At 40.8% G+C, this 27,961-nt stretch overlaps 1 protein-coding gene across 3 annotated transcripts in view; it reads left to right on the forward strand.

Moving 5' to 3' along the window:
- Positions 1–27,961, forward strand: part of scaper (S-phase cyclin A-associated protein in the ER) — a 58,327-nt gene that overhangs the window by 21,470 nt on the left and 8,896 nt on the right. For all 3 annotated transcript variants that reach the window (XM_051381143.1, XM_051381145.1, XM_051381144.1), the window contains 8 exons: positions 201–337; positions 4,770–4,835; positions 5,209–5,335; positions 12,260–12,375; positions 20,486–20,609; positions 22,210–22,439; positions 24,082–24,237; positions 26,484–26,718. In XM_051381143.1, coding sequence (XP_051237103.1) covers positions 201–337; positions 4,770–4,835; positions 5,209–5,335; positions 12,260–12,375; positions 20,486–20,609; positions 22,210–22,439; positions 24,082–24,237; positions 26,484–26,718 — 1,191 coding nt within the window. The remainder of the gene's footprint in view (positions 1–200; positions 338–4,769; positions 4,836–5,208; positions 5,336–12,259; positions 12,376–20,485; positions 20,610–22,209; positions 22,440–24,081; positions 24,238–26,483; positions 26,719–27,961) is intronic.

Consider the following 27,961-nt stretch of genomic DNA (forward strand, 5'->3'; position numbering starts at 1 on the left):
TATATTTGCTGTTCTGTTCTACTCCAGTTTAGTGTGACTACAGTACAGCACTAAAAGTGCTTATTTTATTTCCACCACTGATTAGTAGGCTTGTTTTGACACAAGACTAGACACACTTGTTATTTTAGAAGCTTCTTATAAGTAATGGTACAAAGATTTGCCAGCAATGTCTTTTAATGTATTGGTTTTGTCTACTCTAGGAGCATCTATCCTTGAAGAAATACATTGTGGATATTGTGACGGACAGCTCTGTGTCCTCTGAGAGCATGAAGGATGGAGAAGAGCGGCAGAAGGCACGGAAGAAGGCAAAGAAGCTCCGCGCCAGGATGAACTCCAGGTATTACATACATTTTCTCTCTCTCTCACTCTCACTCTCACTCTCTCTCTCAGAGGACAAAACTGTCCCAGGACTTTTTTATGAGTGACAAGGAGATGGAAAGCAGATGTTATGTGCATCCTGGCTGTCTACAAGGTAACACTGATGAGCTTAATTTATGAGCACTTTCTGTGATTGGGCAGCAAAACTGCAAATCGATCTGTAGGGCCCCCGGCTTTCACCTGTAAAGAGCTTTCCTCCAAATTGCTGCCATGGCATTGCCAAATCTGAAGCCTTCCTCAGCGTAGAGGATGTATGTTAAAGTATGTATGAGCCATGCCTATTTTTCTTCTTCTGAGCTATTGATTTTTAAATGAAGTATCAAAGAAAATCAATAGTAATCAACAAATAGGAGGCAGAGCTGCTGTGTGTCAGAACCTCGACCTGAGCTCAATCAATATAACCGGCTGTCACAACACTGAGGAAGACGAGTGGAAAGAGACACGATGTTGACAGTACTTACTGTAAGATGTTATTGATGCAGATTATTAGATGTATTCCACTACAAGCAGGATGACATTAATATCTAAGATGTACATGCTAAAGCCCATGCTTAAACGGGCTTAAAGCAAGATATGGCTTCTGTCACCTTCAGACAGTGGCTGAGGAATCACTAAAATAACGTAAACATTAAAAATATGTGTATAATAGACAACTAAGTCTATAAATAATGAAGTCAGAGTTTTGTTGTTGACCAGGCAAGCTAAAATAGATTAAAAGCCCAACACAAACGTCCAGACATGATAATCACATAACAAAATTCTTTAACTTTAGTACTGCTTTTTACTTCTCATGAGGCATGATCCTCCATCTGCTCGGAAAATGGATAACTGGCCCTGAAAGTGAATTTAAAAACTCATTGATATTGGTCAGGATCCGTATCAAAACAACACTGGTCTATTGTTATTTTTTTTTCAATAGAGCTTGAATGTGTAACAAAATAAACACAGTGCTAACACACACCCCTGCAAGACCATAGGGCCTTACACAGAGAAATACCAACTTGATGATGCAGCCGTGGCTCAAGAAGTGAAGCAGATTGTCCGTGAATCGTAGGGTCGGGGGTTCGATCCCTGGCTCCTTCTGTCCACACTGTGTCTGTGTGTGTGTGTGTGTGTGTGTGTGTGTGTGTGTGTGTGTGTGTGTGTGTGTGTGTGTGTGTGTGTGTGTGTGTGTGTGTGTGTGTGTGTGTGTGTGTGTGTGTGTGTGTGTGTGTGTGTGTGTGTCATTGTAAAGTAGTTTTTTTAAAGTTTTTTTTCTGGTTGAAAAGTGCAATATAAGTGTAACCCTTTACTGTTTATGGTATAATGGAGGGAGTGCTGATAATGTGGTCTTAAAGGTTTAACATAAGTAATCCAGTTCATACATTAATCAGCTAATATCATTTCGAAAATCTCAGATTTTACACAACCCTAGTGTGTATACTGTACACTGGTTAAATGTATCCATCAACATAAAGACCAGTATTTCCTTATTCTGCTGCCTCCTAGTAAAAGACCTATAACGGTTTAATAGATATTTACCTCCAGTTCAGTTTCTGCAGCTTAGTTATTTACGTTGTATTAAAAAATTATTTTCTTTGGAAAACAGTTATTAGGATGCAATAGAGGCAACAACTTTATATATATTTGAGCTAAACTCTCTCCAAGGGGCAGTTAGTTGTTGTCTGCATATTCCCTCACAGTTCCCTTTTTAATGGATAAAAATGTAATAATAAATGTGTGTATTTATATTATATGTGTGTAATTTAAAGCAACTTGGCAAAACTAACTGAATTTTTGCAAAGAGTCTGCTCTTTATTATCTTTATTGGGATTATGACTGAAAATAAAGATGTAAGTTTCTTGGAAAAGAACCATACACTCTTCTAATAGTAACATCAATTGTGTACATAATTAGCAAAAATCCAGTTTCTGTTAACCTGAAACTGTTTTATTTCGTTAATTGCATTTGAAATAAAAATGGTAAAAGGAGCTGAGTTAGTGAGCAGCCCTGTCTGGATGACCTCCTGAGAACATCTTTCAAAGTTTTGTACCACTCTTACATGAATCCCTCTCTTGCCAATTTCTGGCTATGGTGGAGTACATTTCTTCCTTTGTGATCACAGAGGTCAGTGTTCTCCTCTGAGTGTAGGCAGATTTAATGATCCTAATAGAGCCTCCAACCTCTTATCATGATTGACCTGTGGATATGACCCTGAGTGAGATTTCTAAAAAGAGAATTCATCATTATTATGTTTCTCAGGAGAAAGTTTTTATTCAAAAGAGGAATAAGAGGTAGCTCTAGGCTGAAACACTCATCCCATTCTGCGACAGTGCTTTATTCTCAGTGCTGCTGTTTTTGGCTTTGTGAGGCTCAGCGGTACCGAGAAAGTGACAACATGATCTGTCTCTGTTCACCGTCACCCCTGCACCAGCTCTGCTGAGACTAGCACTCAGAGGCAGCAGGCTTTCAGAGGTCATAAATTACACAGAGCCCCAGTAAACATAAAGGTGAGCCGCTTCACCACCGGGTGGAAATGAACCGTTTTATTGGAACACCGTATGGTGTCCGTAAAACGTGAGTGGTTCTCACTAGACTTTTCACCAGGCCAACATGCAGCCCAGTTCTGTCATAAAGCAGTGAACACACATTTTAACCCACATGTTTTTATTTTTGTGGCTTGGCTAACCTGCTCTAATAAGTGTTTCGGGAAGGAAAATATGCTGTTAAAATTTCATGTAAGTAGCCTGTCAGTTAGTGTCAGGATGAGTTCTGAACTTGGAAACCAAAGTCTCCACTTATGCCCTGGTATGAGCTGCTTGCCCGTAGCTGGTTGCTTGTGGTTTGCTCAGCAGGGAACAGAGTGGCCAGTGTGTTGTTGTGTGTATGGACCTCAGATGGAGATGTGTATACAAAGACACTCCTGTATGGAGTATGGAGTATGGAATACAGTATGAGGTGGTAAGCATGGCCCCAACTCATTTTACCCAGTCTGCTGCCTCGAATTAAGGGGAAAATGTCCTGCTCGTAAATGAACATACAAAGCACATACAAGCATTTAAAGTACAATTATTGAAGTATAAGCATTATTTTACGTTTCCGTAGGTTCTTCTCCTCTTTATTACCATTGAACTGATACCTGGCTTCATTTTCTAGATCTGTGTTGTGTACATTGTAGTCGTGGTTTGAATCTGCTTTTGTAGATTGGAGACAGCCGTGTCTCTTTTATAAAGAGGAGTATAAGAAATTGGAATGACGAACAGGGCGGATACAGTTCAGGCCCCTCTGAAAACAAGTGTGTTGTACCCATTTATCCTACTCACAGGACACAGAAAATAACTTTATTTAAAATTATTACTGAAGAGTGTCACAAACATGTATAGTTATCCTCATTCACAACATGATCTTCTGACATTGGTATCTAATACAGTACGACTGTACTTTTTTCTCTTCTTCTTTTTGACAGTAATATGGCTGATCTTGTAGATTACTTGTTTAGATTTAACCTTAATATTAATTTAAGATATCGTTCTCAAGCTGCTAAAACAAAGCTGCATATTATTTTATTTTATTTTATTTTATTTTATTCTAATTTACAAGAGATTTGTAACCGCTACATCTCTGACATCAAAGTATAACAATGTTATCTTTCTGAATGCTAGAAAATGTCCTGGGACAGCCGTTAGAAGGTTTTTGGTATCTCAATGTCCTGGTTCAGCTGTGACGTGAATTATCAGTTGCTGTTAGATGACTGCCCTTGAATATAAGAGATTGTGAAAAGATGATGAGGTTGTGGTTGGTCCATGTCCGGCCTGCCGGGACAAATCCACCTGTCGTCTTCCAGGAAGTGTTTGATCCTATCAGTGTAGAGATGGGTAACCGGAAGGCGCTCTATCTAACTGATCAATAGTTACTTATCATGTCTGGGAATGCCTGATTGACAGATTGAATCCTCCACCCAGTTTCTCACACACACAAACACACACACAGACTGTGCCTGGCTGTTGGATTAATGCCACCAGTCCCCTAATGACCATGACCTTTTCGGAGGTCAGACATTCAAAACACTAGTTGCGTTGCTCGAAGCCCCCCATTAACTGTTTATTTGACAATGAGTGAAGTGAAGAACCTGAGCCTCCCTTGTTAAAAATGACTCAAAGGAAGGCAGATTTAAAGTTGGAATTAAGTCTTCATGATAATACTCCATGGCAGCAAAACACCCATCCCCACAGAGCCAGTGTCTGATTATTTTAAGACAAGTTACTTGGTGAAGGGGCCGACAGGCCAAATAAACAAACTCAGGCTTGAACTTTTTCCTCTGTCTTCACACTTTCATCCGTTGTGTTCTTTACTGACAGGCCAAACACTTTTTCCTGGGATTCAAAGACATTTTCCTACTTCTCTTTCTGCAGGGCAAAGGAATATGAGACATCAATGGAGGCAAAGACACAGGTCCCTGACTCCCCATACAAGGCCAAGTGAGTGTTTTCCTTTTTTTCACAATCTGTAGTTTCATAGTTTTTCTTCATTTTTAATGTCATATTCTAATTATTATAAAGCTGTTGTACAGGGCTGCAACCAACAATTATTATTAAATTGAATAATCTGCTGCTTATTAATCAAGATGAATTATCGGATATTCATGCCAGAAAACTGTGAAACAATTTCCCAGAGGCCAAGGTGACATCTGTTTGTTTTTTCTAACAACCAGACCAGAAAAATGACTTAAGCAATTAATTGATTATCCAAATTTTGGATAGATGGAAGTTTGCTGAGGTTGCATGGAAACATGAATTAGGAACTGCTGTTTGTAAACAGATTTATAATAACTATTGGCTCCTGTATGTTCAGGTTGCAGCGCCTGGTGAAGGACCTGTTGAAGCAGCTGCAGGGCCAAGACAGCGGCCAGTGGGCCAACAACAAAGTGTCTGGTCTGGACAGAACTCTGGGAGAGATCTCTCGCATCTTGGAGAAACAGGTAGATCAACAAATAGATCACAGAGATATCAAAGACAATGTGATTGAGTAATGTGTATCTTTTCTTAGTGTAGTGATTATTATTTTAATATACTGCTTGTATATTTATTATCACATTATTTTTATGTATCCATACCCTTACTTTTCTTCAACGTAGATTTCTGCTACATAGATTTGAAGCTGCAAACATTGGGGCCTTTCTCCTTGGTGAATTATGTGCTATTCTGCAGAAAATGTCCTGCTTTGTTGCTTGTCTGTCAACTGAACAGTCTGCAGCAGTGCACAGGTCATGCCAGCCCTTTGGCATGTCTCTTCAGTGATGAGTTGTGTTTGGCTGTGTCTCCCTGTGTCCCACCCTCCCAATGTAGAGTATCACTTACTCCAAACCAACTTGCCTTTGGTTATTGGCTAATGAAGACCAGATTAACTGTGTTTTCATTGTGCACATGGTACCAATAGAGGAGCTTCCTAGCACGAGAGCAAGCATTGTCTTGTGTCTATGTGGCTTGCACGACTCAGATGTCACTAGTTTAGACAATAGTAAATTGGATTTTCAGATGAAATGCCATTGATGCACAAGACTCTACTGAACAAAGCCAAGTGAATCAGATATTCTTTCCAGAGATTTATTTTTGTTCTTACACTTCTTTACAGCTGTATAAATACATATAATTGTCAGATATAATGGCAGACATTTATAACTAAAGTTGATTTGAAACATCTGTCCCAGAGGTTTTGTTGCATGTCTGAAACTGAGAAGAGGAATTAAAACACCTGCCACTGTGTTTATGATGAGGAGAATATACAGCCCACTTGCTGTAATGAGGCATAAATTTCCTGCCATGTTGTGGTTCGAGCATCATAACATCCCACTGTGCATGCCTCTGGGCGTGAGGATAGAGAGATTATGGTGTCCCATCAGTGACGAGGGGGGCGGCTAGAGAGGCTATTATTGAATTTCCCCAGAGAGGCAAAGAAAGGGGTGGCTGAGGTGGGTGGCACAGCGTCCTGTAAGAAGAGAGGAGGAGACCAGTGTGATGTGAGTAGCTCACAAGCTGTCACTACATGAGGGCTCCTCCCCTCAGCTTCACATAGTCCCAGTGGGAGGTCAGAGGTCAGTGGGCCACAGGAGATTCAACAGTGGTGTTGCTGGCAAGGAGGCAGATCAAGGCTCTGTCTGGATGCTCTTTGTCCGTTTTTTACCTCCGTTTAAAAGCACATTTTTAAGCTGTTTTGTCAAGTTCTGCTTCACCAGCTTCATACAGAAAAATCCACCTAAAGCTAAGTTGAACAATGTGATTGGCCAGTGACGCACCCTGGGGAGCACTTCCCTCTCTAATCCCTGGACAAAGTAAAATAAATAGAGTCTCCGTCAGCATGGCTGTCTGGCCACTGAGTCACATCAAGTCGGGACCGTTTAGATTATTTGACCTAACAAGCATCTCTCATGTCATTGACTCACCTAGAGATTTGTTTTTCTCCCTCATATCTGATTCAGTCTCCACTTTCTCTGCTAATTCCTTAGACAACACCCGACACTCCCCCTCTTGCACTGCTGTCCCACCCCCCTCACTCCTCCCCTGCTTTCTAGGCTATGTCTAGTCTCTGACCCCAGTGTGTTTCTCCCTCTGTGGCCTCTAATGGTTTATTTTGTGTCAAACCTGATTTTTTTTTTTCTTTACTTTAGGTGACTGAGAATAGCAATTTTCCCAGGGTGCTGCTCTTTTCCTTTTGCTGCACACTTGCCTTATTTTTAACTACTTGTATTTATATATTGCCTAAAGTGTTTACCACTGCTTTCAGTTAAAGCCTATCTAGAAAAGGGCAACATGTAAGTCAGGTAAGGAACTGTCAGGAGTGTGGTGCGCTGTAGACTTAACATTTTCATTTAGCAGCTGTCAGAGTTTGGTTGGGCCGACCAGTGGGACTGGTGGGAGTTGTATCTGGGGACGTGGGGGAAGGTGAAGGGCAGTGTGGCAGGATAATAAGGTTTCTTGCTTGGGCCTCCAGCAGACTGACAGATACAGCCCAGATCACCAGTGTCAGAACTTTGTCAAACACAGCAAAGCACGAATGGCATGCTATTTAGTTCAGTGTTTAAATTTTCCATCTTGGTGAGCAAAATATTGCTATGCTTGAATTAAAGTGTTACTATGTTGTACATTATTTCTTTGTTAACCGTTTCCTTAAAACAATCTATAGAGTTTCAAACACTGATGTTGTGGCTATGTGTCAATTATATGGTCACATATCTTGTTTGACATTGACCGTTAATATATAATATAATATCATTAAAAAAGCTAATTTCGACACAGTAAAGTATCTGCAATTGGCATTTGTCATTATTTGGGACATTTTTAGATGAGATTATTGATCGAATAAAGAACATTTCATTAATAAAATAACTGTTTCAGCCCTAATGTCACATCACGTCATTTTTGAGCAATTTTATATCCTTATCTTGGAGGCTACCAGTTGGTTGTCAGATAATCAAATGATTAGTGAGAAGAAAAAAAACCCTTCAATTTTACAGTTTCAGCTCAAATGTTATTGGGTTTTTTTCTCATTCTAGACTGTCGTTTGTCTCTTTTTTGTTTCCTCACCACAAGACCAATAGGGAGTAAAATGGTTCTATGTTTCTCTGTGTATTAGTTACAACTAGAGCCTGTCTGTGGTTTATGTGGCCAGTTTAATTTTGCACCACACTGGCCTTTGATTAACTTGGTTCATTTTATAGAATAAACACAGTTTGCAGAACTATCCATTTCCATTTTTATCCTGCACTCACAGTCTACTAAATCATCTGCCATTATGTCTTGTAAACACATAAGTTTATACTTGACCTTAAAATGTTTACACCAGCAGCCTTGTTGTGGTTTACAGTCGACTTGGCCCACAGAGCTTTGTTTACCACTCTCAAGCTTTTCTGTAAGGCTTTATAATGAAGAAATTCATGTGAAGAGAGGGTGATTTGTCATACTCGTCTCTGTCATTGTTAGGTTGTAGTTTTGAAACAGTGAACTCGTGACTTGATGGTGCAGATCAAAGTTGAAGCCAGTCCTTAATGAACTCTGCCAGTTGTTGTCCATCTGTTGGCGGGGCAGGATGACTGAGGCTGTGCCCTCCTCTCTGCTTTAATTAAAGCATCTGGTGGGAGGAGACTGCAAAGTGCAATCTGGCTGGTCTGCTGGTCTGTGGACAGTGTCGCAGGAATTGCCAGCTGCTTTGGGTTCCCATCAGCTGGGGTAACAATGGTCACCCTGGACAATAATTGGATAAGATTCCCCCTATTGTATAATTCAGGAGCCATCCTTTTCACTTGTGTGTTATTGCTTGGCCATTGGAGGTGGCTATTCTTTTTCTCTTTGAGGGAAATTCATTTGCTCATCTCGTTACTGTGTTTTGTAATAGCTTCTGTTGGGGAGTGACCAGTCACAGACAGATCCTCCCTGTGCTTTCAGTACAGAGATACTGAAAAAATGGGACATATGTAGCCTAGCACAAAGAATAAGAGCATGGGTGAACAGTTAGCCTACATTAAAAGAGCAATTTAGTAATAAGTAAGTAATACTCCTTGACACGTAAAATCTGTGCAGTGACCCAACAAAAGTAAAACAAGGGGCTATAGCTATGTGAGTCTGTACATACTATAGGCACAGCGGGGCACTGAGCTAAATAAGGGGATCATCAAAGTTGTTTCAGTTCATCCTGAGGGGGACATGTATTTCCATCCAATAGCAGTTGAGACATTTCACTCACAACCACAGATCTAACACTCAAGGTGGCGATGGCCAAAGTCAGTAGCAGTCATCAACTGGGGATCACAAATGTACATACAAAATTTCATGGCAGTCAATCCAATGGTTGTGAAGATATTTCAGTCTAGACCAAAGTGGTGGTCCGACCCACAGTGCCACCCCTTTCGCCATGCTGCCAATGTGGCTGAAAAATATGCTCTGACACACCTCCAGTCTTGTTTTACTTTCATATTCTATCTTGTCAGGTAGCAAGCCAGCCACCTATGCATTCAGGAGTCTCTTGGGTTTTGATCTTAACTCTGAGAGTGTGCAAACTTTGCAACATTTGAGTTAAGAAGGAAAGGAGGGGAAAATGATAACTAATCTTTTTATCTAAATTCGACTGCAAGTGTATTTCCCTTTTAAGAAGATTGGGTGAAACATGGTGACAACATTGTTTTCATCCTGTTACATTTGTATGCAAATTCAGCTGACTGTGTACATACACTGTCACTGTAATTACATACAAACATGATTTCTGTTGCCCTGTGTGGTTAGGTTTGTAGAAAGGACACATCATCACAAGATGCTGGTTCCCATTTGAAAGCCAACTGCTTTGCACAAAGATCAACATTCACAGACCTCAGATCTGTTATCATGCAAAACAAACCTTTACTTTAAACATTATGCTTGTGGTGAAATGTGTGTCCTCCCATAACTCTGGTGCCTTCTTTTGTTTTCTGTGGACCGTTGCATGCACGGGCCACCTAAAGATAGGATGTCAAGTAGTTTGAATTGAATCCTCTTCACTCGTATTGTTCCATCATCACAACAGATAAATCTGTCAGCAGAGCAGAAGAGGCACTGACTAGCCAAGAAACTCTTGTCTGGTTTTCACACGAGACAGCCAGGACTGGGCAGGTCCCAGTTACCCCCTTTAATACCATTTGATAAGCTGCTATGAAAGAGCTGCCTTTTCTTATTCAGCCTCTGAGCTTTTAGGTAGGTGTGTTGATGGGAGGGCTAAGAGAGGGGTTAAGCCAAGCTTAGGGACTGAGACCCAATTGATTAGGCATGGAAACTGCTGGCAGCGCACAGAAAGGAAGTCACAATGAGAATTTTTACAGACACTGCTTAGACTCTTGAGACTGTCTTTGAGACATTTCTCATTATGTTAAAGGCAAAGGGTCTTTGGCGTGTTTGTTAATGTTTTTATCTCCCAAACCCTAAATGCTTGTTCAGTGCGTCTTCTGTGTGTGTCTAACACCGGAATCGAGGAGCAGTTACCTCAGCAGCGGGCATGAATGACAGATGAAGAGCTTATCTGTAATTTGGTAAAGCGCTTCTCTCTCAATGTGTTCAGGCTTGTTGGCAACTTCCCATCTGCGGAACAAAAGCGCTGTGAAGTGGCTGGATTTTAGTGCTGTCACAGCACTGAGGAGCCTGTAACCTCATTAGGTGGGGGAGTGACCTGCAGTGTAACACGGCCTTTTGCAGTTGTGTGAAGAAGGCGCTCCATCAGCAGCTCCCCTCCAGCTCCTTTCCTCCCTGTTGACCCAGGCACAAACATGCCTGATAGTCAGCGCTCGTTCCTGGCTTTGTACTTGTTGATTTATAAGACATTGTAGCAACAGCATCTGACCTACTGCCAATTACTCTATCATCACAGGAGGGCTTGGCCGAACTATTTACACGTGTTCATAAATCTTGTGTACTGTATTGTGGAGTGAGAAAAAATAATATACCCTTTCAAGTCCTTTTACAGAAAATTAATTCAAATAATTTTTTACTACCATGTTTGTAATCATTAGGACATTTTAACCAATATCCTATAGCCCATGACTACTGTTGACTGGATGTTTTTTTTGCTATGCAATTGTTCATTAAAGTCCTTACTGACTGGAGGACGAAGACATTTGTGACAGGGATGTGTACGTAATAAATCTGATACCGAGTGTTTGTAAAACTAAACAAAAAGGACTTAAACCCACTCTTAAGAGAGTAATAAAGGGAAAGGCAAAACAAAGTTCTTAGATGAAAAATCAGTTTAATGTTGAAATTAAGGAGTTTAATTGATTTGTTACTAGTTGCTTTACTCAAGTTACAAGGGAAATTAAAATACCCTCTGAAGGTGACAAGAGTGACTGGGAAGTCAAATGACATTAACGTCCTTCTTCACAAGTCTCTTTAACATTTTAACGAATTGCACTTTAATGACTGAGTATTTTCAGCCAGTTTAAAATTACATAAATAGAGTTCATTTGAAAACATTTTTAACTTCAATATTCACAAAACGATTTTTTTCCACACATATACTTTTTACATGGGAAAAAGAAACACTATTGTGTTCAGATTGCATCTCTAAACATTTGCCATTAATAGTTGGTCTGATAATTTTCCACCAAATATTTTTGTCTAACATACTGTCTGCACTAAAATATTTAGTCTAAAATAACAATAAGAAAATAAGAAGACAATGTAAGAGGGGAAGGCACTAATTTGAGATGGGAGTATTTTGTCAAACACACTGAAATCGGGTATGAAAAGTCTGCTCAGCATAAAATGAATAAATAAAATAAAAATCTTACGTAAGTAGTAAGTACACTAGAAGTGTAAGGCTGGATAGTGTTAAAGGTTGAAGAAAAGTCTCTGAACAGGATTAAATAGCCCTTTAATCCCGCTGACACAATAGGTGAAGAAATGTAAATGCTGCACCTTTCTTACCTTTCTTACCTGATCTGATAGATCTGATGCATTTAGGTCTAATTACAATCAAAGAATCTAATGTTTTTCCGCATCCTATCCTGTTTGGATGATTGCCTTACTTTCAGGGTTCTGTAATGGCCCCATTCTTTGTTTGTCCGAGTGGCATTTTCTCAGTTTCACTTCAGTCTGTGGTCATCCGTTGAGACCACCCTGGCGCTAACTGGAGCCTGCAAAGCATTTGGCTTCCCCTGAAACTTGACTGTTGTGGGGCGGAGTCAGGTTGTGCACTTTTGAGATTAAACAGGAATACTTTTGGGATCACTTTGTTTCACATTTCAATCCCTCGCCCCGTAGGAGAAAGAGAGGTTCCCTCTCTGGTGAGAGCCATGTAATCCCCTTTCCAGCCTGCGGCTCATTGTCCCCTGACTGTACCTCTGTTTCACTGTCTCTCTCGTTCTCTCTCTCTGTCCTTGCGTCAACAGAACAATGCAGACCAAGTGGCCTTCCAAGTGGGCGGCGGCCTGTCGGCTCTGGAGCAAATACTGCAGGTCGTCACTGCTGCTTCCACACCCACTGCAGTTCCTCGTATTCCTCTCAAGTGAGTACTGTCACCAAATTGAAATATTTACATTGTAATTAACATAATGATATACTTGAATACATAAAAGTGGACGGTGTGCTACGGTATTTTTCTGTGATTTAACACACAACTCAAAAACAAAACGCGAGTTGCTATGCCGCTCAGTTTATTATCATGTCTTAATCAAGTTTCTGTTTCAAGCCAGTAGGGTGAGCTGTCTCTTTAGCTTATAATCTGCACAGTTTAATTTCTGAAATGCTGACAAGTTGTTGCTGAGATCAGTGGTGACATTATCCATGAGTGAGAGTGATCTTTTTGACTAGTGCAAATTTATTGTCAGTATTTGGAATAGGTGTGAGTGATTATTCTGCAATGACAGATATGAGCCTGCATTTATGAACAATCTGTGATTAACAGTACCTGCATGATGACCCCCAAAGAAAATGCACATATGGTAACATATGGATTGGCTTACTTGAAGCTTATTCTTATCCCAAAAAAAAAGTCAACTATGACTTATTTTACATGTTTTTATTACTGTACGAATATAATATTAAAGAAACAGAAATGGATGAGGTTATTTATGACTGGCAGTACACCATAATCGCTTTCAAAAATGTAAATACAGTTTTACATTTTTGTTTGTGTATAAAGGAATAGAATGCTTTTTGTGTGGGGATAAATGTTAGCCAGGTCTTTAAGAACAGAAATGATATTAACAGATTTCATTTTTACATTTTCTGATTGTTTAATTTAAAAGACAGGAACACTTTTGAATGATCCGTACTGTTTAATGTCTGTCTACTGTGTGCTACATATTCACATGGCCTCAAGCAGCTGTTACTGTCCTTCTTCCCAATGACTTTTCTTTGACTGTATCCTTTCTCTGACCCTACTGACAACACACTTCTTCTCTTTGTGATTGTTTTTGCAATTGCATAAAGCGAGTGAGCTAATCTCAACTAAACTACTTCATCAATGTTTATAATTGCTTCATCTCAATAAATATTCTCAAAATGTATTAATGAGTAACAGCGCTGCCCTTCTAGAAATGGAAAGCATTTCCATTTCCGTAATCAATATGTGTTCATTCTTTTCTCTCGAAACACAAAAAGCACATGTGTCCCATCTATCATTTAGAGTGCGGAGTATTTTTGAGTTGTGGGTCTGGCGTTTGCATGGCCTGCCAGTAGATAACCTCAGAGAGGCTGCTGTACTCACTAGTGGGACTCTGTAATGGACTTGAATGGCCTTGCGCTCCCATTCATTAGCATTTACTGGTTTCTGAATCTCTGCTAATGGACAAATGCTTCTTATATTTATAAGGCTTTTAAAGGACATCACATGTATATTGATTTTTTTTGTACTCTCTCTTCCTCAATCATTGTAATCTGAGGGAATTTCAAGCAGACTTCTGAATTGGAAGAAATGTTATTATCTTAAATGGAGAGACTGTCTTCTTGTACAAAGCGTTTGTTTGCTGAGTTTGTTTGCACATCCGTGCATGATGGTGTGCCAGTTTAAGTACACTCAGTACCTCCTTGGCTTTCAAGACATCTTCTTGACATGCTGTGGTGGAGGAACAGGATGTGAAGATTAGCTCCTTGTGTTTCTATCCCCTTCACTTAAGCAGAATCAAACTCTGAAATGAGTTATGAATAATTATAAAATAATGGTCTTGAATTATCTTTTCTTTCATATCTAAATCTTTCCCACATGGCTGAACGGGTTTCTCTGCACAGGAGTTTTAGACCAGCCTGAGATTAACAGCACTCGCACAGACACACTACAGTATGTCCAAGGCCTAATAGTTTATTTTAGTAGCTCGTTTACAATTGAGCTTGATACTTCTGTTCACCGGCTTGCCTGTCATTTAGTCCTGTGCTCCTAATACTGCTGGACCCTGGAGAGCTTTGCCAGCTGATAAGTGAGAACGTCTAACCCCATCGTGAGAACATATATTTTATACATGTTCTGTAGTGTAGATTGAAACGGGTTGTTCTGCAGCTAGTAAAAGATACCATAATAAATTAATGTAGTTATTACAGTAACGACTGTGTATCTAAATAAAAGGTGGCTTATTTTTTATTAATTGAACAGTCTCAATTTTACACAAACAAGTCTCACTGACTTTTTTCCCCCTGTTTTGTAAACTGTCTAAAATGTAGTAGAGGTCACTCTTTAACCTTGTGATGCTGCTCAGTCAGGTCAGTGTAGTCGGGCGCTGGTGACGATATGCAACACAAGGACGCAGCCTGGCTCTCTACTTATCACTATCCGTCATCTGGATGGCTGCGTGGCCTAATGGGCTGCTATACGGACGCTAGCCCCAGAGTGCGCTACATTATCTGTTTACAGTGATGCTGCTGTATTGATCACCTCCTCCCACCAGATAAGCAGAGTGATTTACAAAAAAAGGGCAGCTGCGGAGATGCTCCTGCCACATCTCTCCCCAGGGAGGCTGATTCCATATTGTTACCATTACATTAATGAGCTAATTCCTCTGCGAGGCTGCGCTAATGTCCTGGTGTAACCCTGTGGTCACTGGAATGTCTAGATCAGGGTTTATGCAGCCACTTTCATTACCTTCAGCTGAAGGGCTGAAATCTCACAGAGCGCACAGCAACATCCCTAATGTTGGCATGTAGTTTCTGTGAACAAATACAATTTACTTCATGTTTATTTTATTACTTAAAATAACTTCAGATTTATTTTATTACTTACAAAAACTTCAGATTTATTTTATTACTTACAAAAACTTCAGATTTATTTTATTACTTAAAATAACTTCAGATTTATTTTATTACTTAAAATAACTTTAGATTTATTTTATTACTTAATTTGATTTGTATTTATGTAAATTGATTAATTTTCTCAGTAATTCATGGCTATTCATATTCTTAAGACACTTAATGTCATTATTAACACACTTTTAAATGTGCCTCTTAATACTATTAAGCAGGGCTGCAACCAAACGATTAATTTTTCAATAAATTGTTTGTTCTTCAAAATGTCAGAAAACATTGAAAAAGTTTAAAATTAAACTATATTTTATTTAAGATCAATTAAGAAATCAGTAAATATTCACATTTGAGATCCTGGAACCAGGAGGTTTTTGGCATTTTGCATAAAAGTTTAATCAATTAAGAATTGATTTTTAAATTTGAATTTTCTGTTAATCGATTAATTGTTTTAGCTCTTTTATTAAGAGAACGTCAATATAAAATGGTAGGTGTGCAATGAGATTTATTTATATATGTAGTGTTGAGGTGTGAGGTAGCCATCATGTATACCAGCCTCGGCAGCAGTTGCATATATAATCACTATTATGTAATTGAAGGTGTCTTTTCTCCCAAAGCTGTTAAACTAGTAAGGACCAAAATAAATGAAGGGAACAACTCTTGTTTGTCTTTCAATAATTACTGTCTATGGAAGAATCCTTCTTCCATCGTCTTTCTGTTATGACAACTGCATAGTGTCAGTTGAAGCCAAAGCCAGTGTCAAAGATGACAAGAATTGTTTTGTTTTTTTGGCTTGTCCATCTGTCTTCCAATAGGGGTCACTGAAGAGAGGAGAGGAGAGGAATAAAGGCTCCATCTGGTTGTACATAACATATTCTTTTAAACACCAAACAACAAAAAGAGCAGAGGTGTTGATTTATAGTAGTTTGGGGAAATCTAATTCCAAAGTTTAGATTCTGATGTTCTGGTTGTACTGTATGTAGGCAATTTCTATTTATTCAGAAAGAAACGCAAAGAGAAGGGTTTGTCCGTGGACATTGCGTTTTAACCCAATTTGTATTTCCACCTCTGTCTCACATGACCTGGTGTATCCTGTGAAATCAGACCTGCTACCTGTGGTTTTATTTCAGGATGTTTTCCACCATTTGTGAAAGTGTGTGTGCGTGCGCACGGACTCATGCTTCTGTGCATGATGGTGTGTGACGGCTCATCAGATTTCTCTCCCCTTCATACCTGGCCAGTGTGGCACGACAGCCAGAGTAGATGTCTTGGAAGCACTCAGGGTATCGGAGAGATCAACAGCAGAATCAAATTAAATGTCATTTAGATAGCAGTGAATGAAGGGATTGTTTGACAGCACAAGGAAATGGATTTGCTCCTCACCTTTTATTTTGGCTTAGGATTCTTTTTCCTCCCCCGAACACAAATTTACCCTGTTTAAGAGGCAGGGACTCAACCTGATCTGGAAGTTGGTCAGATTTCTGCAGCGTTGCTCCAGTCAGGCTTGACTGCGCACATAGGAAACACACTGAGAGGGCGAGAAATGTGAGACTCAGGTTGAGGAGCACAGATCTCAGGATTGATAACTCAAGCCAGTGACAAAAAGCATAAAGAGCCTCTTACATGCTTGTTGTTCTGTTGTCAACTGAATTGAGAGTTGGCTATTCATTATAATAAATGGAGCTGGTTGAAAGATAGAGTCCATAACCGTATATCTCCCCTCAAGGGAAACTGTGTTTATGGGTGTTACTTACTCACTCACTCACTGATTTATGCTGGAGAGTTAACCAGGCGAGTCATATTGTGAACAAATCCTGACCTTCAGGAATAGTTTATTCTAAGTCTTTTTTTCTAGCATTGTTTATCAGCCTTTATCTAAATTGTTTGATATTTTAATATGAGGTCAGTTGCATTCCTAAATCCCCCCCAAGCCTCCACCTTATTGTGCATAGGCCACCCAGGCAGAGCGCCAGTGGGCTGCAGGGGGGCAAGGCAGGATCAGGTGTGCTCCATCCCTCTACCTCTTAGCCTCATTTCTCTATGGATCTGAATAGCTTTACAGGTAAAATGGTATCCCCTGGCCATTTGAGGTTAAGCTGTTCAGTGTAGGTGTGCAGATTACATCGCTCATTATTTGCATCAGACTTTCTCTCGCAATCTCCTGTTTTTTATCAGATCCATCATGTTGGTCCACCTGTTGACTTGTGAAAATAGTTTATTGCTTCTTTTTTCAATGCTAAAATGAGTGAAAAAGAGTGATAACGCATTGGATAAGTGGTGGTAGATGGTGGCTGATGGTGGCTGTGGTCATCCTGGGAACATTTGTAGCACAATCCCTCTGTAATGAAAACCCCACAGTGGTGTAGGTGGAGGAATGTTGCCTATTTAGATAGACTGGCACACATCAGTCTCCACAAAGTTTTTGTGCAACATGAGACAGGGTGGCGTGGCACTTTACCAAATTGTTCCTTAAAATCTTTCACCCAAGCTGTCATTGAAGGGTATTGAGATAGTGAGATTCCCAGAGAGGGCGGACTATCAGGTGTCGTGCTCATCAAGCTCAATTAGGTGGGAGGAAACCAAAGACAGATCACTGTGATGGTTCATTGTACAAGCTGGTGTAAGGGCATAACTCAAACATGCCTTTGACAGCCTCTTCATTTGTTCAGAGATGACCAAAGACAAGCCTGATTAGCTGTGTTACAAAGCAATTGCATGCTCATTACATGAGCAGTTGAGTGAGTCAATTTTGAGGGCCAGCGGTCCCGATGTGTCTTGACAGAAGTGAAATGATTCAATTAGAAAATGCTTGTCAGGTTGGGGAGAGAAAATACAGCCATGATTTGAATTTAAAAAAACAGAACAGTTATATCACTGGTGTTTAATACTACTTTAAACGTTTTCTTTAAATGCTTAACTTTTACAGTATCTTCTTTATACGTTTTTATGCTCATGTAATATGTGTTAATTCAAGTGAATTATCCATGTATGATGTATCACTGCATATATACATTATAATATTTTGCAATGGCCAAATAATGGAAAAACATCATGACCTTAGGCTACACTATATCTGAACTTAAATATTCCCAACTGTTATATATACAATGGGAACGGTCTCAAAAATCATTACATCATGTCCCAAACATGGACAAACCGCATTTGAAAAGTTGAACAAGGATCAGGTCTCTGAGAGAGAGCGACAGTTAAAAGTTGCTCAACATTACAAAACTACCAAAACAAAATTGGTAACAGAATCGAATGAACAAAATTGTCTTTCTAAATTCACCAAAGTAAAATAACTAATGGTAAAACTACCATTTGGGTGCCTGTATTCACTGACTGCAAACAAAAAGATTTATGCACATCCTGATCAGTTGACCTAGAATTTTGTGAACATGTCTTGAGGTAGGAAGTTGTTTTTTTAAGATGATTATTTTTGGAACATTTTAGCCTTAATTGACTGATACTTGGCATGGAGGAATTTGTGCTTGTTTCATATACCTGTTCTGTTAAACATTTCAAAGACTGGTCTCGTGAACACCAGGATGAGACAGATATTTTGCATTACCCCTCCAGTGTGCTGATCTAAAACTAGAAGTCTTTACGGGAAGTTCAGAGTTCAAAGCAGATTACTGCCTTCTTCATTCCTTCTTGAAGGAATGATTAAATATCCCATTATACAGTTTAGGACTTGCATGGCAGCATTCCAAGGAGGATTGAAGCTGTTCCAAAAGAAATGGTACACTTTGTAAAATTCATACAACAAACACATGGCAGGAAGAAACAACCAAAGTGTCATAGGTATAACCTGAATGCAACCATTAACCAAAATGGACTTTATCTGGCTGTTCTGAAACTGCTCTTTGACAGTAATCGAGTCAGTCCTGCCTGGTCATTTTATCTCTGATAGGTCATATGATATACATACTATTGTGCACTACTCAACAGGGACATGCTATTGAATACCAGGATAGTGACTTAAGGTACCTGAAGTAACTCCTGTCCTTTGGAGGAATGAACGTGGCAGCTACCACAGCTTGAATTTCATAAGCTGTTTATAGCATGTAATTATACAGCACTATTTGAGAGAAGATAGTTGAGTTGTCGCTTTGGTATTTTCATAGAAGCTGAGCTTTGTTCCATGTTCACTAGAGAATCCGAGTCCTGATGCAGCATAGCTGCACACAGCATACTTTTGTTGGGGTCTCATATTACCTCACCTCTTGCTCCACATAGACTGCACTTAACCATTATGGCTTAACTTTTTCCACAGTCATTATGCTTTAATAAAATTACTGTCAATATAGCTGCCATATAGGACATTAACAATTTGCAAAAGGGCTCTGCTCTGTTATTGTTTTCAGGTGGACGGAAGTAAGCTTTGATGTTAGAGTTGGACACTATCCGATCACTCAAAATATAGTGCTTCTCACATTAACACCACATTCCATGTCTGACAGCTTTACTCTGCAATGTCAATAATTATGTGGCAAAACGACTGATCTGCCCACTAGCAAAAACAAGAGCAAAGAATAGAGGAAGTTATTGACAGACTTGGGTCTGCCTCAGCCTAATCTATTTTCCTTTACCATGCCAGCGTGGTTTGACCGAAAACGCACAGCAGATGTGAAGGTTTCGGTAGATATCAAAATGTTTACCAGTTGAAATAAACATGGTCTACTTTAGGCACTGGAGAGGCAGATTCCATTCTTCCAGTGAGCAGATAGGACACGCCATTCCGCCAATGGCTAAAATATACAGTTGTCAGAAAATATTAACTGATGAAACAGGGGTGAGGGGGAGTAGCAGTCACAGCAGAACGATTGGTCAGTTATCTGAAGCATTAATCTTCTCTGGGGCTTGTTTTAGAGCAGACATAATACAGAGGCACGCTGACTGGCTCGGCACTGGCCGCTGCCTGGGGCTGCCTGGCGGCTGTGAGGAGCTGCTGAGAGGAATAGTTTTATCTCTCCAGCGGAAATGCTGCACCATCTCAGCCAAGATGGGACTGAGATTGCGCTCAGCTCCTCTAAAGGTGGCTGTAGAAAGGGGAGTCTCCGCATAAGTAGCTGATATGAGTGTTTTATTCCTCAAAACGGCTTCCTTACTCGCACTGTCAGTGAGATATGCTTTTGACTTGTGAAGACAAACTGCACCCTTAAGGAACCACAAATACAGAAGAGTGTGTTTGGTTTCCTGATGACTGTAGATAGTCTTGTCAGTGCCCAGGGCTAGACATTTACATCCCAGTAGGAGTGGTTCTTTAACGAATTGCAAGGGAAGTAGCAGCCTGCCTTGAAGTGTGTGGGGTTTTTTGTTGTTGTTGTTGTCGTTGTTGTTTTTTCACTTGTGATTAATAATGGATTGTCATCTTCCTGTGTTAGATCCCTCTGTGCTGCTGTAAATACCTACTACCTGGCATGTTATTGCTGCCCCCTCAACTGCTCCTATGTGCTGTTTAGCAACAAGATAGCGCTCCTCATGGACCTGCTGCTGCATCAGCTAACAGTAAGTTTATGCATCCCAACACATGACTGAGACCTAATTTGCCATCACAAACAAATGTTTCATAAATTATGTACAATAAATGTAAAGGGGATGCTGAATATGTTTGAATAAAGGTATTCAAGGCGATAATTAAAAGTATTCTAAAGTAGTCACACCTAAAATTTAGCCTTTTCATTAGGCCTTCCTTAATTTCTTTGCATTCATCTGTTGATATACTGATCTTTGAGTGGTGTCAGTTCCTGCCACAGTGTTAATGAAAGACAGAGCAAGACACAAGCTAGCGAGTAACAAGCTGTTGCCCAACCTCTCTTCAGATGCCTCCTGACTGAGGGAATGTGAGAGTGCAGTCAGGCAGGCAGGCAGGCTGCATTGCGGCGACATGTCAGCCCATATCCTTCAGCACTCTGTAAGAAGGACTGTAAACATCAGCCCACTCCAAACATCTAACGGTGGCGGCTCGCTGGGGCCGCCTACACTCACAACACAGACAGGACAAGGCGCAGGCACAGGGTTGTGGTACATGCATGAACTCTACTGGGGCTTCCTTCTGCAGTGCCGAGTTCCAATCCAAAGCAGTCATGTTTCCTTAGGGCACACAGGGAGAGGTTAGCCCGTATGCTTCAGTTTATATAAAACATATCCCAGCAGCTGCTCTGCTGACTGACATATCCAGCAGCACTGCAGGAGACAAACTAACTGTTCTGTGTGTTCAATGCAGATAAAGAATTAGGCTCAAAAATGATTCCCGTTCCTACACACCCTGCTTTAATTACTTTTGATTTCATTCACAAATCAGTCAACAAAGTTTTAAAATTCTCAGCATTTGTTGTTGTGTTTCACTGTTTGACTGACTGAGTATTCATGTGTCTATGTTCTGGTATGCGTGTATGTGAGCACTAGAGTAAAGCAGTGGGGGTTGCCCTGCCATATGAGCATGTACCCTTTTAATTAGATTTGTGGAGAATGTCGGTGGATTTACCTATGCTGTCAGCATTCACCCCAACCATTAGACCAAATGAGAAGGTTTTACCTTTGCAAGACTCTCCACTAAACAGTAGCACTATATTTTAAACGAGGACCTCTGCTTGTGTGTTTCATGGAGTTTGTCTGTACATGCAAATGAGAAAGAAACTGACCAGAATGTCTTAATTGGGCATCCATCTTGTCAGCATGTAGCACTTTCATAGTATGTCTTTACTAATTAAGAGCAGCTTTTTTGTCATTTGTGTGGCCGGGGAAATGCCTTAAACAGCTTCTATGTGCCTTTAATTATAGCTATTCCAAATCAAGGGAGTGTAATCTACTATTAGTGCTCGTGGCTTAAAGTTGGTGATTAATAAACTAGTAAAATGTAATGTACCGACAACATGTAAAAAACCTTTTGCTGAACAAAAACAGGGTCAATGAATCCGTGTGCTGAAGGTTAAACTGACCTGTCTTTTGCTTCTCTCTCTACTCTTTGTTGTTTCCAATGGCATTTGAATGCAGTCAGATTTCTAATGTCAGCATCAGGGTTCATCAGAGAATATAAGTTTATTAATTGCTCCATGTACAGGTAGGCGACCTTCTGTAAACATTATTTTTTCTTCCATTCCTGCAGCTGTATGTCCCAGATGAGGACAAATCCATTTTTGGGCGCAGTGTGAACAAACAAGTCTTCGAAGGTTTGACAACAGGCCTGCTGCAGACCATTGCTACCATCCTTGGGTCCCTGTGGCCACATATCTCTGAGTCTGGGCAAGGCGAAAAGACATGGATTTCCTCCCCAGATACCAAGGTCAAGGGCTCTGCCACAGAGTCCTTCAACACTCGCACACAAGACCTAATCAGGTATTTTCCTCCCAGTGCTCCGTGCTACTCTCACACTGCTTCTCCTCCTCCTACATGACACCTCTTTTTCTCATCTCATGACCTTTTGACCTCCTTTAGTACATCCCTACTCCACTCCTCTTCACTCAGTTGAGAGCTGGTCAACCTCTGATTTCCTCAACAGTGTGCCATATGTAAAGAATAGGCTGACAAAATGTCCGATCTCTTGGAAATGGTCCAACTGGTGTTTTGTTAGAATGGGAGTAGTGTGAGAATGCGGGTGTATTCTGGCATCCTGCTACAGCTTGTACTTTTTCCACACATTCAGCGCCACATTTCAAGTAAAATCAGTTTCTAGGGGGGCCACAGTAGCATAAACAAAAGAGCACTTCCAAAGCTTTGAAAGGTCTCCTTGAACCTGGCGTTGGATCTATCCATGTGGGTCTGGCCTGTAGGAGTCGGGGTTGTGTAGGAGAAATGTGGGTTGTGAGGAAAGGCAGGCCACGGCCGGATGAAGCCGTGTGGAGTGCAGTCTTTCCACCATCCCTCCCACAAGCCATGATTCATCTGGACAGAGCAGCTGCACAGGCACACCACTCTCATCCACTGACCCAGTCGTAACCCTGGAGACAGGGGAGGGCCTGAGAAAAATGGTGTCATCAGCCTGGTAATCCCAAGTACGAGCACAAGATTTACCTCAACTGCACTGTATAATGTATATGCTAGAGAGGAAGGACAAAAGATCAAAACATTTTTAGCTTTTTGCAACACTCCCATTTTGCAAACCTATATATCACAAAGCGGGGAGATCACCATTTCCTTTCCTCGCATTACCAGTTCCTCAGTTTTGCTTTCAGTGCTTTTAGTACCCTATCATTGTCATAAATGTTTTCAGTTCATACTCACATGAGGAGACACATCAAGAGGCAAGTTTGACCACCAAGCAAGTGTCAGACAGAGAGCAGGCATTGAACAAAGCAGTCAGTGTGAGGAGAGATCCTTTCAAGCCAACTAAAGCTGTGGAAGAGGATCACGTCAAAACAATGGGACTTGGTTCAAGTGTCAGATGACCTGCAGTGGAGGTTGAAAACCGTCATAATCACCTGTTTTGAGAGGACCTCAATGAGTGACAGTTCTAACAAAAAAAGGTATGTGAAAGAAGTGAGGAGTTAAGACGAATCGTGGGTTCACAGTGACCACATCAGCTACTAGAAAGCCTTGATTGGCAGCTGTAGTGCTCTGTAGATTTTCGTAAGCTGTTGGTGCCTGAGCTGAGCCCAAAGGTCCACACATACCGGACCTGTGAGAAGACGGCCCCAGGTCAGCGGACTGTCAAGGGCCCAAAGCTGGGCTGGCACAACAGCCCTCTAATGACACTATTAGCAGTGATTTGTGGCTGAAAGAGTACAGGGAACATGATCATGAAACCTGTCATTGGCGAAGACAAATTGGAGATATCACAGTAATAGCAGGGGGTGGAGGGCTTAGGTGAGGTATCCGCTTTCAGCTGCAGTGCTGTGGAAATATGCACAGTAAAGGCCTTTGTTTGCCTGTGTGAGATGAGCTTTTTTTTTTTTTTTTTTTTTTTACAAAGCAGGTCTTTACCATTAGGGGGAAATGCCATTAACAACTGCATGTTTTTTTTTTCTTGTGTTTCTTCCAGCTATGTAGTAAACATGGGTTTGATTGACAAGCTGTACGGGTGCTTCTTGTCAGTCCAAGGTCCTGTAGACGAGCACCCCAAGATGTCTGCTTTCCTCCAGCAAGCCTCAGCTCTGCTGCACAGCATGTGCAAGCTGTGTTTTGTCGTTACAGGACGGTGAGCATGTCTTTTACTCTATTACACACCTTAAACATCTCTGTGATCTCTTGATCTTCCTCTGACAAACACACACACACATTTTTCTCTGTGTGTCTAATGACAGAGACTGAGTCACTGTCAGTTCTTAAATGACACAAGGATCCATAAAGAAAAGGCACATGTTTAGTCAAACAAAGACGGTGGTTCCTCTGCAATCAGCCAGCAGATTGTTTCCTCCAGCCAGCTAGCTGGCTAAGCTGTTGTTACTGCAGATAGAGATAGGCATCTACTTGACCCAGTGCTCTGTCACTCACCATAAACCTTAGCCTGCAGCGTGGGGGGAGCCCACCCACGTGTGCTACAGTGACCTCCCCTCAGAGAGGTTCAGTGGCGCCGCTGACAGAGGCTAAGCACACAGTCACACCAAGGGACATCAGTGCCACAATTCCTCACTTAAAAAGGAAAATAAATGCTGACAATGCTAACAGGGCCAGAAATGCATTGATGCCATGCATTACAATCAAATTTAAACTGGAATAAGCTTGATCTACGTATCAATAGAGCCAATTAAGTTTTGTTCTGTAACAACCCCACCTCTTGGCAGTCCATTACTCCGAGATTTTGTCATTGCATTTTAAGTGTCGCCAAGCGCATTGCTACACCTTGCCAGCTACAAGGTGCTGTGGTAACAATGACCAGCTGCTTCACACCAGCACGGTAGAAGACAGCTACAGCAGGACTATGTTTGTCACTGAATATCTTTGAGAAAACAAAGTGTCAGACTTTGCAAGTTTAATGAGACTAGTGTTATGATCAATATAGCAGCCAGCAAGCTACGTTCTGCCAAGACTCTGTGTGTGTCGTATATAAGAATGCTCAGTGGGCTTGCGGAATATTTTCGCCATGCCAGTTGCTGTGTCAGGGGATTATAGTGGCATTAGGAAGCTGTCTTCTTGCCTAGCAGCATATTTCACGCAGAGCCTGTTGGCTAACATCAAGTATCAGCATGCACTGTAGGTTTCATCCAGAGGTCACACACCCTCAATTCTACATGGCTGCAAATCATAGCTGGTGCTGCTGCGGTAGTCTTAAATTGTCTGTCTGCACTAGCCGAGGGTTTTCACTGGCGTCTTCTGCATTGCGACTGAAATAACTTTATTGCATTGTTTGCAATAATGGTGAATTTCTGGTCCAGTTGACCCTGCAGGCACTGATATGATTTAATAATACTTTTTTACTTATTTCACATTGTGTTCAAATTCTGTACTTGTTTATTTTCTATGGTTGGACTCTCCACCTACTGTAAATGTCGATCTTTTGAGGCTCTAACGTGACAAATTCACAGTAAAAAACTGAAAACAAAATATTTTATAATTCTCCTGCCCCAATGCGAAATGGGTTGTTTAGATCTTTGACTTACTAAATGGAGCTTTTTCTCCATGCTGTCAGGCTTGTACTTGGTGCCTCTGCTTTCCAACCAGCATTATCCCTCTCTTTGTTGTTAGATTTGATGTTCAATGAAAGGATGATTACAAAGATGCCTTTAACTAACAGGGTGGCATGTTTTTGTAGCCAACAAACTACATATCACTTTGAATCCTCTCAGGCGGACCTCGATTAAATGTGCATGAGCACTCTGCACCTTGTCAGTCAGCTCATTTCTTCTATCTGCCAATTTGAAGTCACTGCCATGAGCTTCGCGTCATGGCATTTCTATGTTTACTGTAGCTCAAGTGGGAGCAGGAGAGTCAATCTTGAATCTTGAATCTCTTCAGCTGCAAAAAAACTGTCTGGCAGTGAGTTTTACTCGTTTAGTCAAAAACCGAAACAGAGTTGAAGCTCCTTGCATCCAAAGAATAACAAAACTGCTGTTCCGTAAATGAACAGAAGCAAAAGAACAGTAGGAGATTTAAGGTGTGCTCCAACATGTCAATATGCAACACATTTTAAATGTGGTGTTTTTCCAATCACTGCAGTCAGTTAAGTCAGGTAATACAGTGGCACTAACATGGTAGTATCTTAAGGGAAAGTCATCTCTAAGCACTTGTCCGGTGAATAAATCTAGAAGCCCCTGAGGTCTAGACTGTCATTTGCATCCTCAGTCGTGGGACGTCGCAGTGAGACAGTTTGTTTTTGTGTGACACTGGCAGCAGAAAGGCACAAAGTAAAGACCCTATAAGCTACATAGTGTTACCTAGTATCATATTTGTTAATAATTGGTTACAGTTATCTTTGGTTTCACTGACCACACACTTCCTCTCCAGTGCTCCCAGTATATTTGACAATAAACGCCAGGACCCGACTGGATTGACGGCCCTACTGCAGTCCACAGACCTGGTGGGAGTGGTGCACACTCTGTATTGTATCCTGCTGCACAGTTTTGCACCAGAGTCTGCTTCCCAGAGTCAGGAACCTTACGGCCCTGGGGTCATCCAGGTGGCTTTGCAAGGCATCCGCTTCCTCAACAGTTTTGCCCTGCTTGACCTATCCGCCTTCCAGGTATTTATAATAAATCCAAAATATATTCTGTTTTCACTTTTCACAAATAAAAAATCCCTTAAACATCAAGCAGATTTTGCTGTTGGTGAAGATCAGAATTTTCTTCTTTACTGTTCTGCATCTGATTCTCTGACTATTCGAGCATGTTTTCTGCACTGTGGCTGCTTTATTATGCTTTACATATGTTATAGAATGGCATTCACAGTACATGGTTTGTAGGAGGAATGGCTGGTACCTTGGTGTATTTGCACACAACAATAACACATGACTTTGCCCTTATTTAAAATTGCAGGCTATTACAAAAATGCCTACAAATATTTAAATAAAAAATGGGTTTAATAAATCTGTACATGATCAGATTGATGCTAGTTCATTTGTTAAGAGCCATTAGAAGAGGAGTGCTCTCCTCCTAAGGAGTACTCTCCTCAGGACAAAGCTGACCTATGGACATAAACACAGGTGGCCTTTGACCACAGGTCAGTTGTTGGGGTTGACTAGAGCCCGGTGGGTCAGCAGTTAGGATGGAGCGCGAGTGATTAGCACTGTATGCAGGGCCGTACATTACCCACCCCGAGGAGGAGAGGGCGACAGCTTCACTGTGGTAAGTCACCACATCGACGGAAAGGCACGAGAGCAAGCGAGAATGCTGTTAATTATTTTAATGTCTTGTGGTAATTACTTTGAAGTAGCTTCCTCTCACTGACCTGCCACATTCAGGCAACTCAAAACAGCTGGAAATGAAAGCATTTCACTGCCGGAGTTTTATGAACATTTTAAATAATGTTTCTTTCTCTGGCCGGGAGTTGTAATCACCTTGTGTTTCACATTACCTCACAGCACCGGCTAATATGTGTTGCGGTGGATGGATGATCAGTATTCAGGCTCTTAACTCACTCTGCTGCAGCATCAGCTCCCAGTAATATGTTTAGAGCAGAATTTCAAAAGGGTTCAATGCAGTGAAAATAACTGGATTTTGCAGTGGTTGCATTTTGGCAGAATGTGCCACAACAAATCTGTGATCCTTGAAAATACATTTTTGCCCTTTTTGGGTAGCGGTTTTCCTGTCTGCCTTTTCATACTGTGAGTTGATTTTTTATTATTATTTTTTTTAATCTAAAACTATTTATTTATTGTTAAACAACATTTTCTTTGTCCTGTTTGACAGCTTCTTACATGGTACTTTAATATGTTGCCTGCATGCGTGCATACATTATGTGGCCAGTAAACAGCCTTTAGCTTCTTA

Source organism: Dicentrarchus labrax, unplaced genomic scaffold (assembly GCF_905237075.1).
Source record: "Dicentrarchus labrax unplaced genomic scaffold, dlabrax2021, whole genome shotgun sequence".
In the NCBI taxonomy this organism is placed as follows: Eukaryota; Metazoa; Chordata; class Actinopteri; family Moronidae; genus Dicentrarchus; species Dicentrarchus labrax.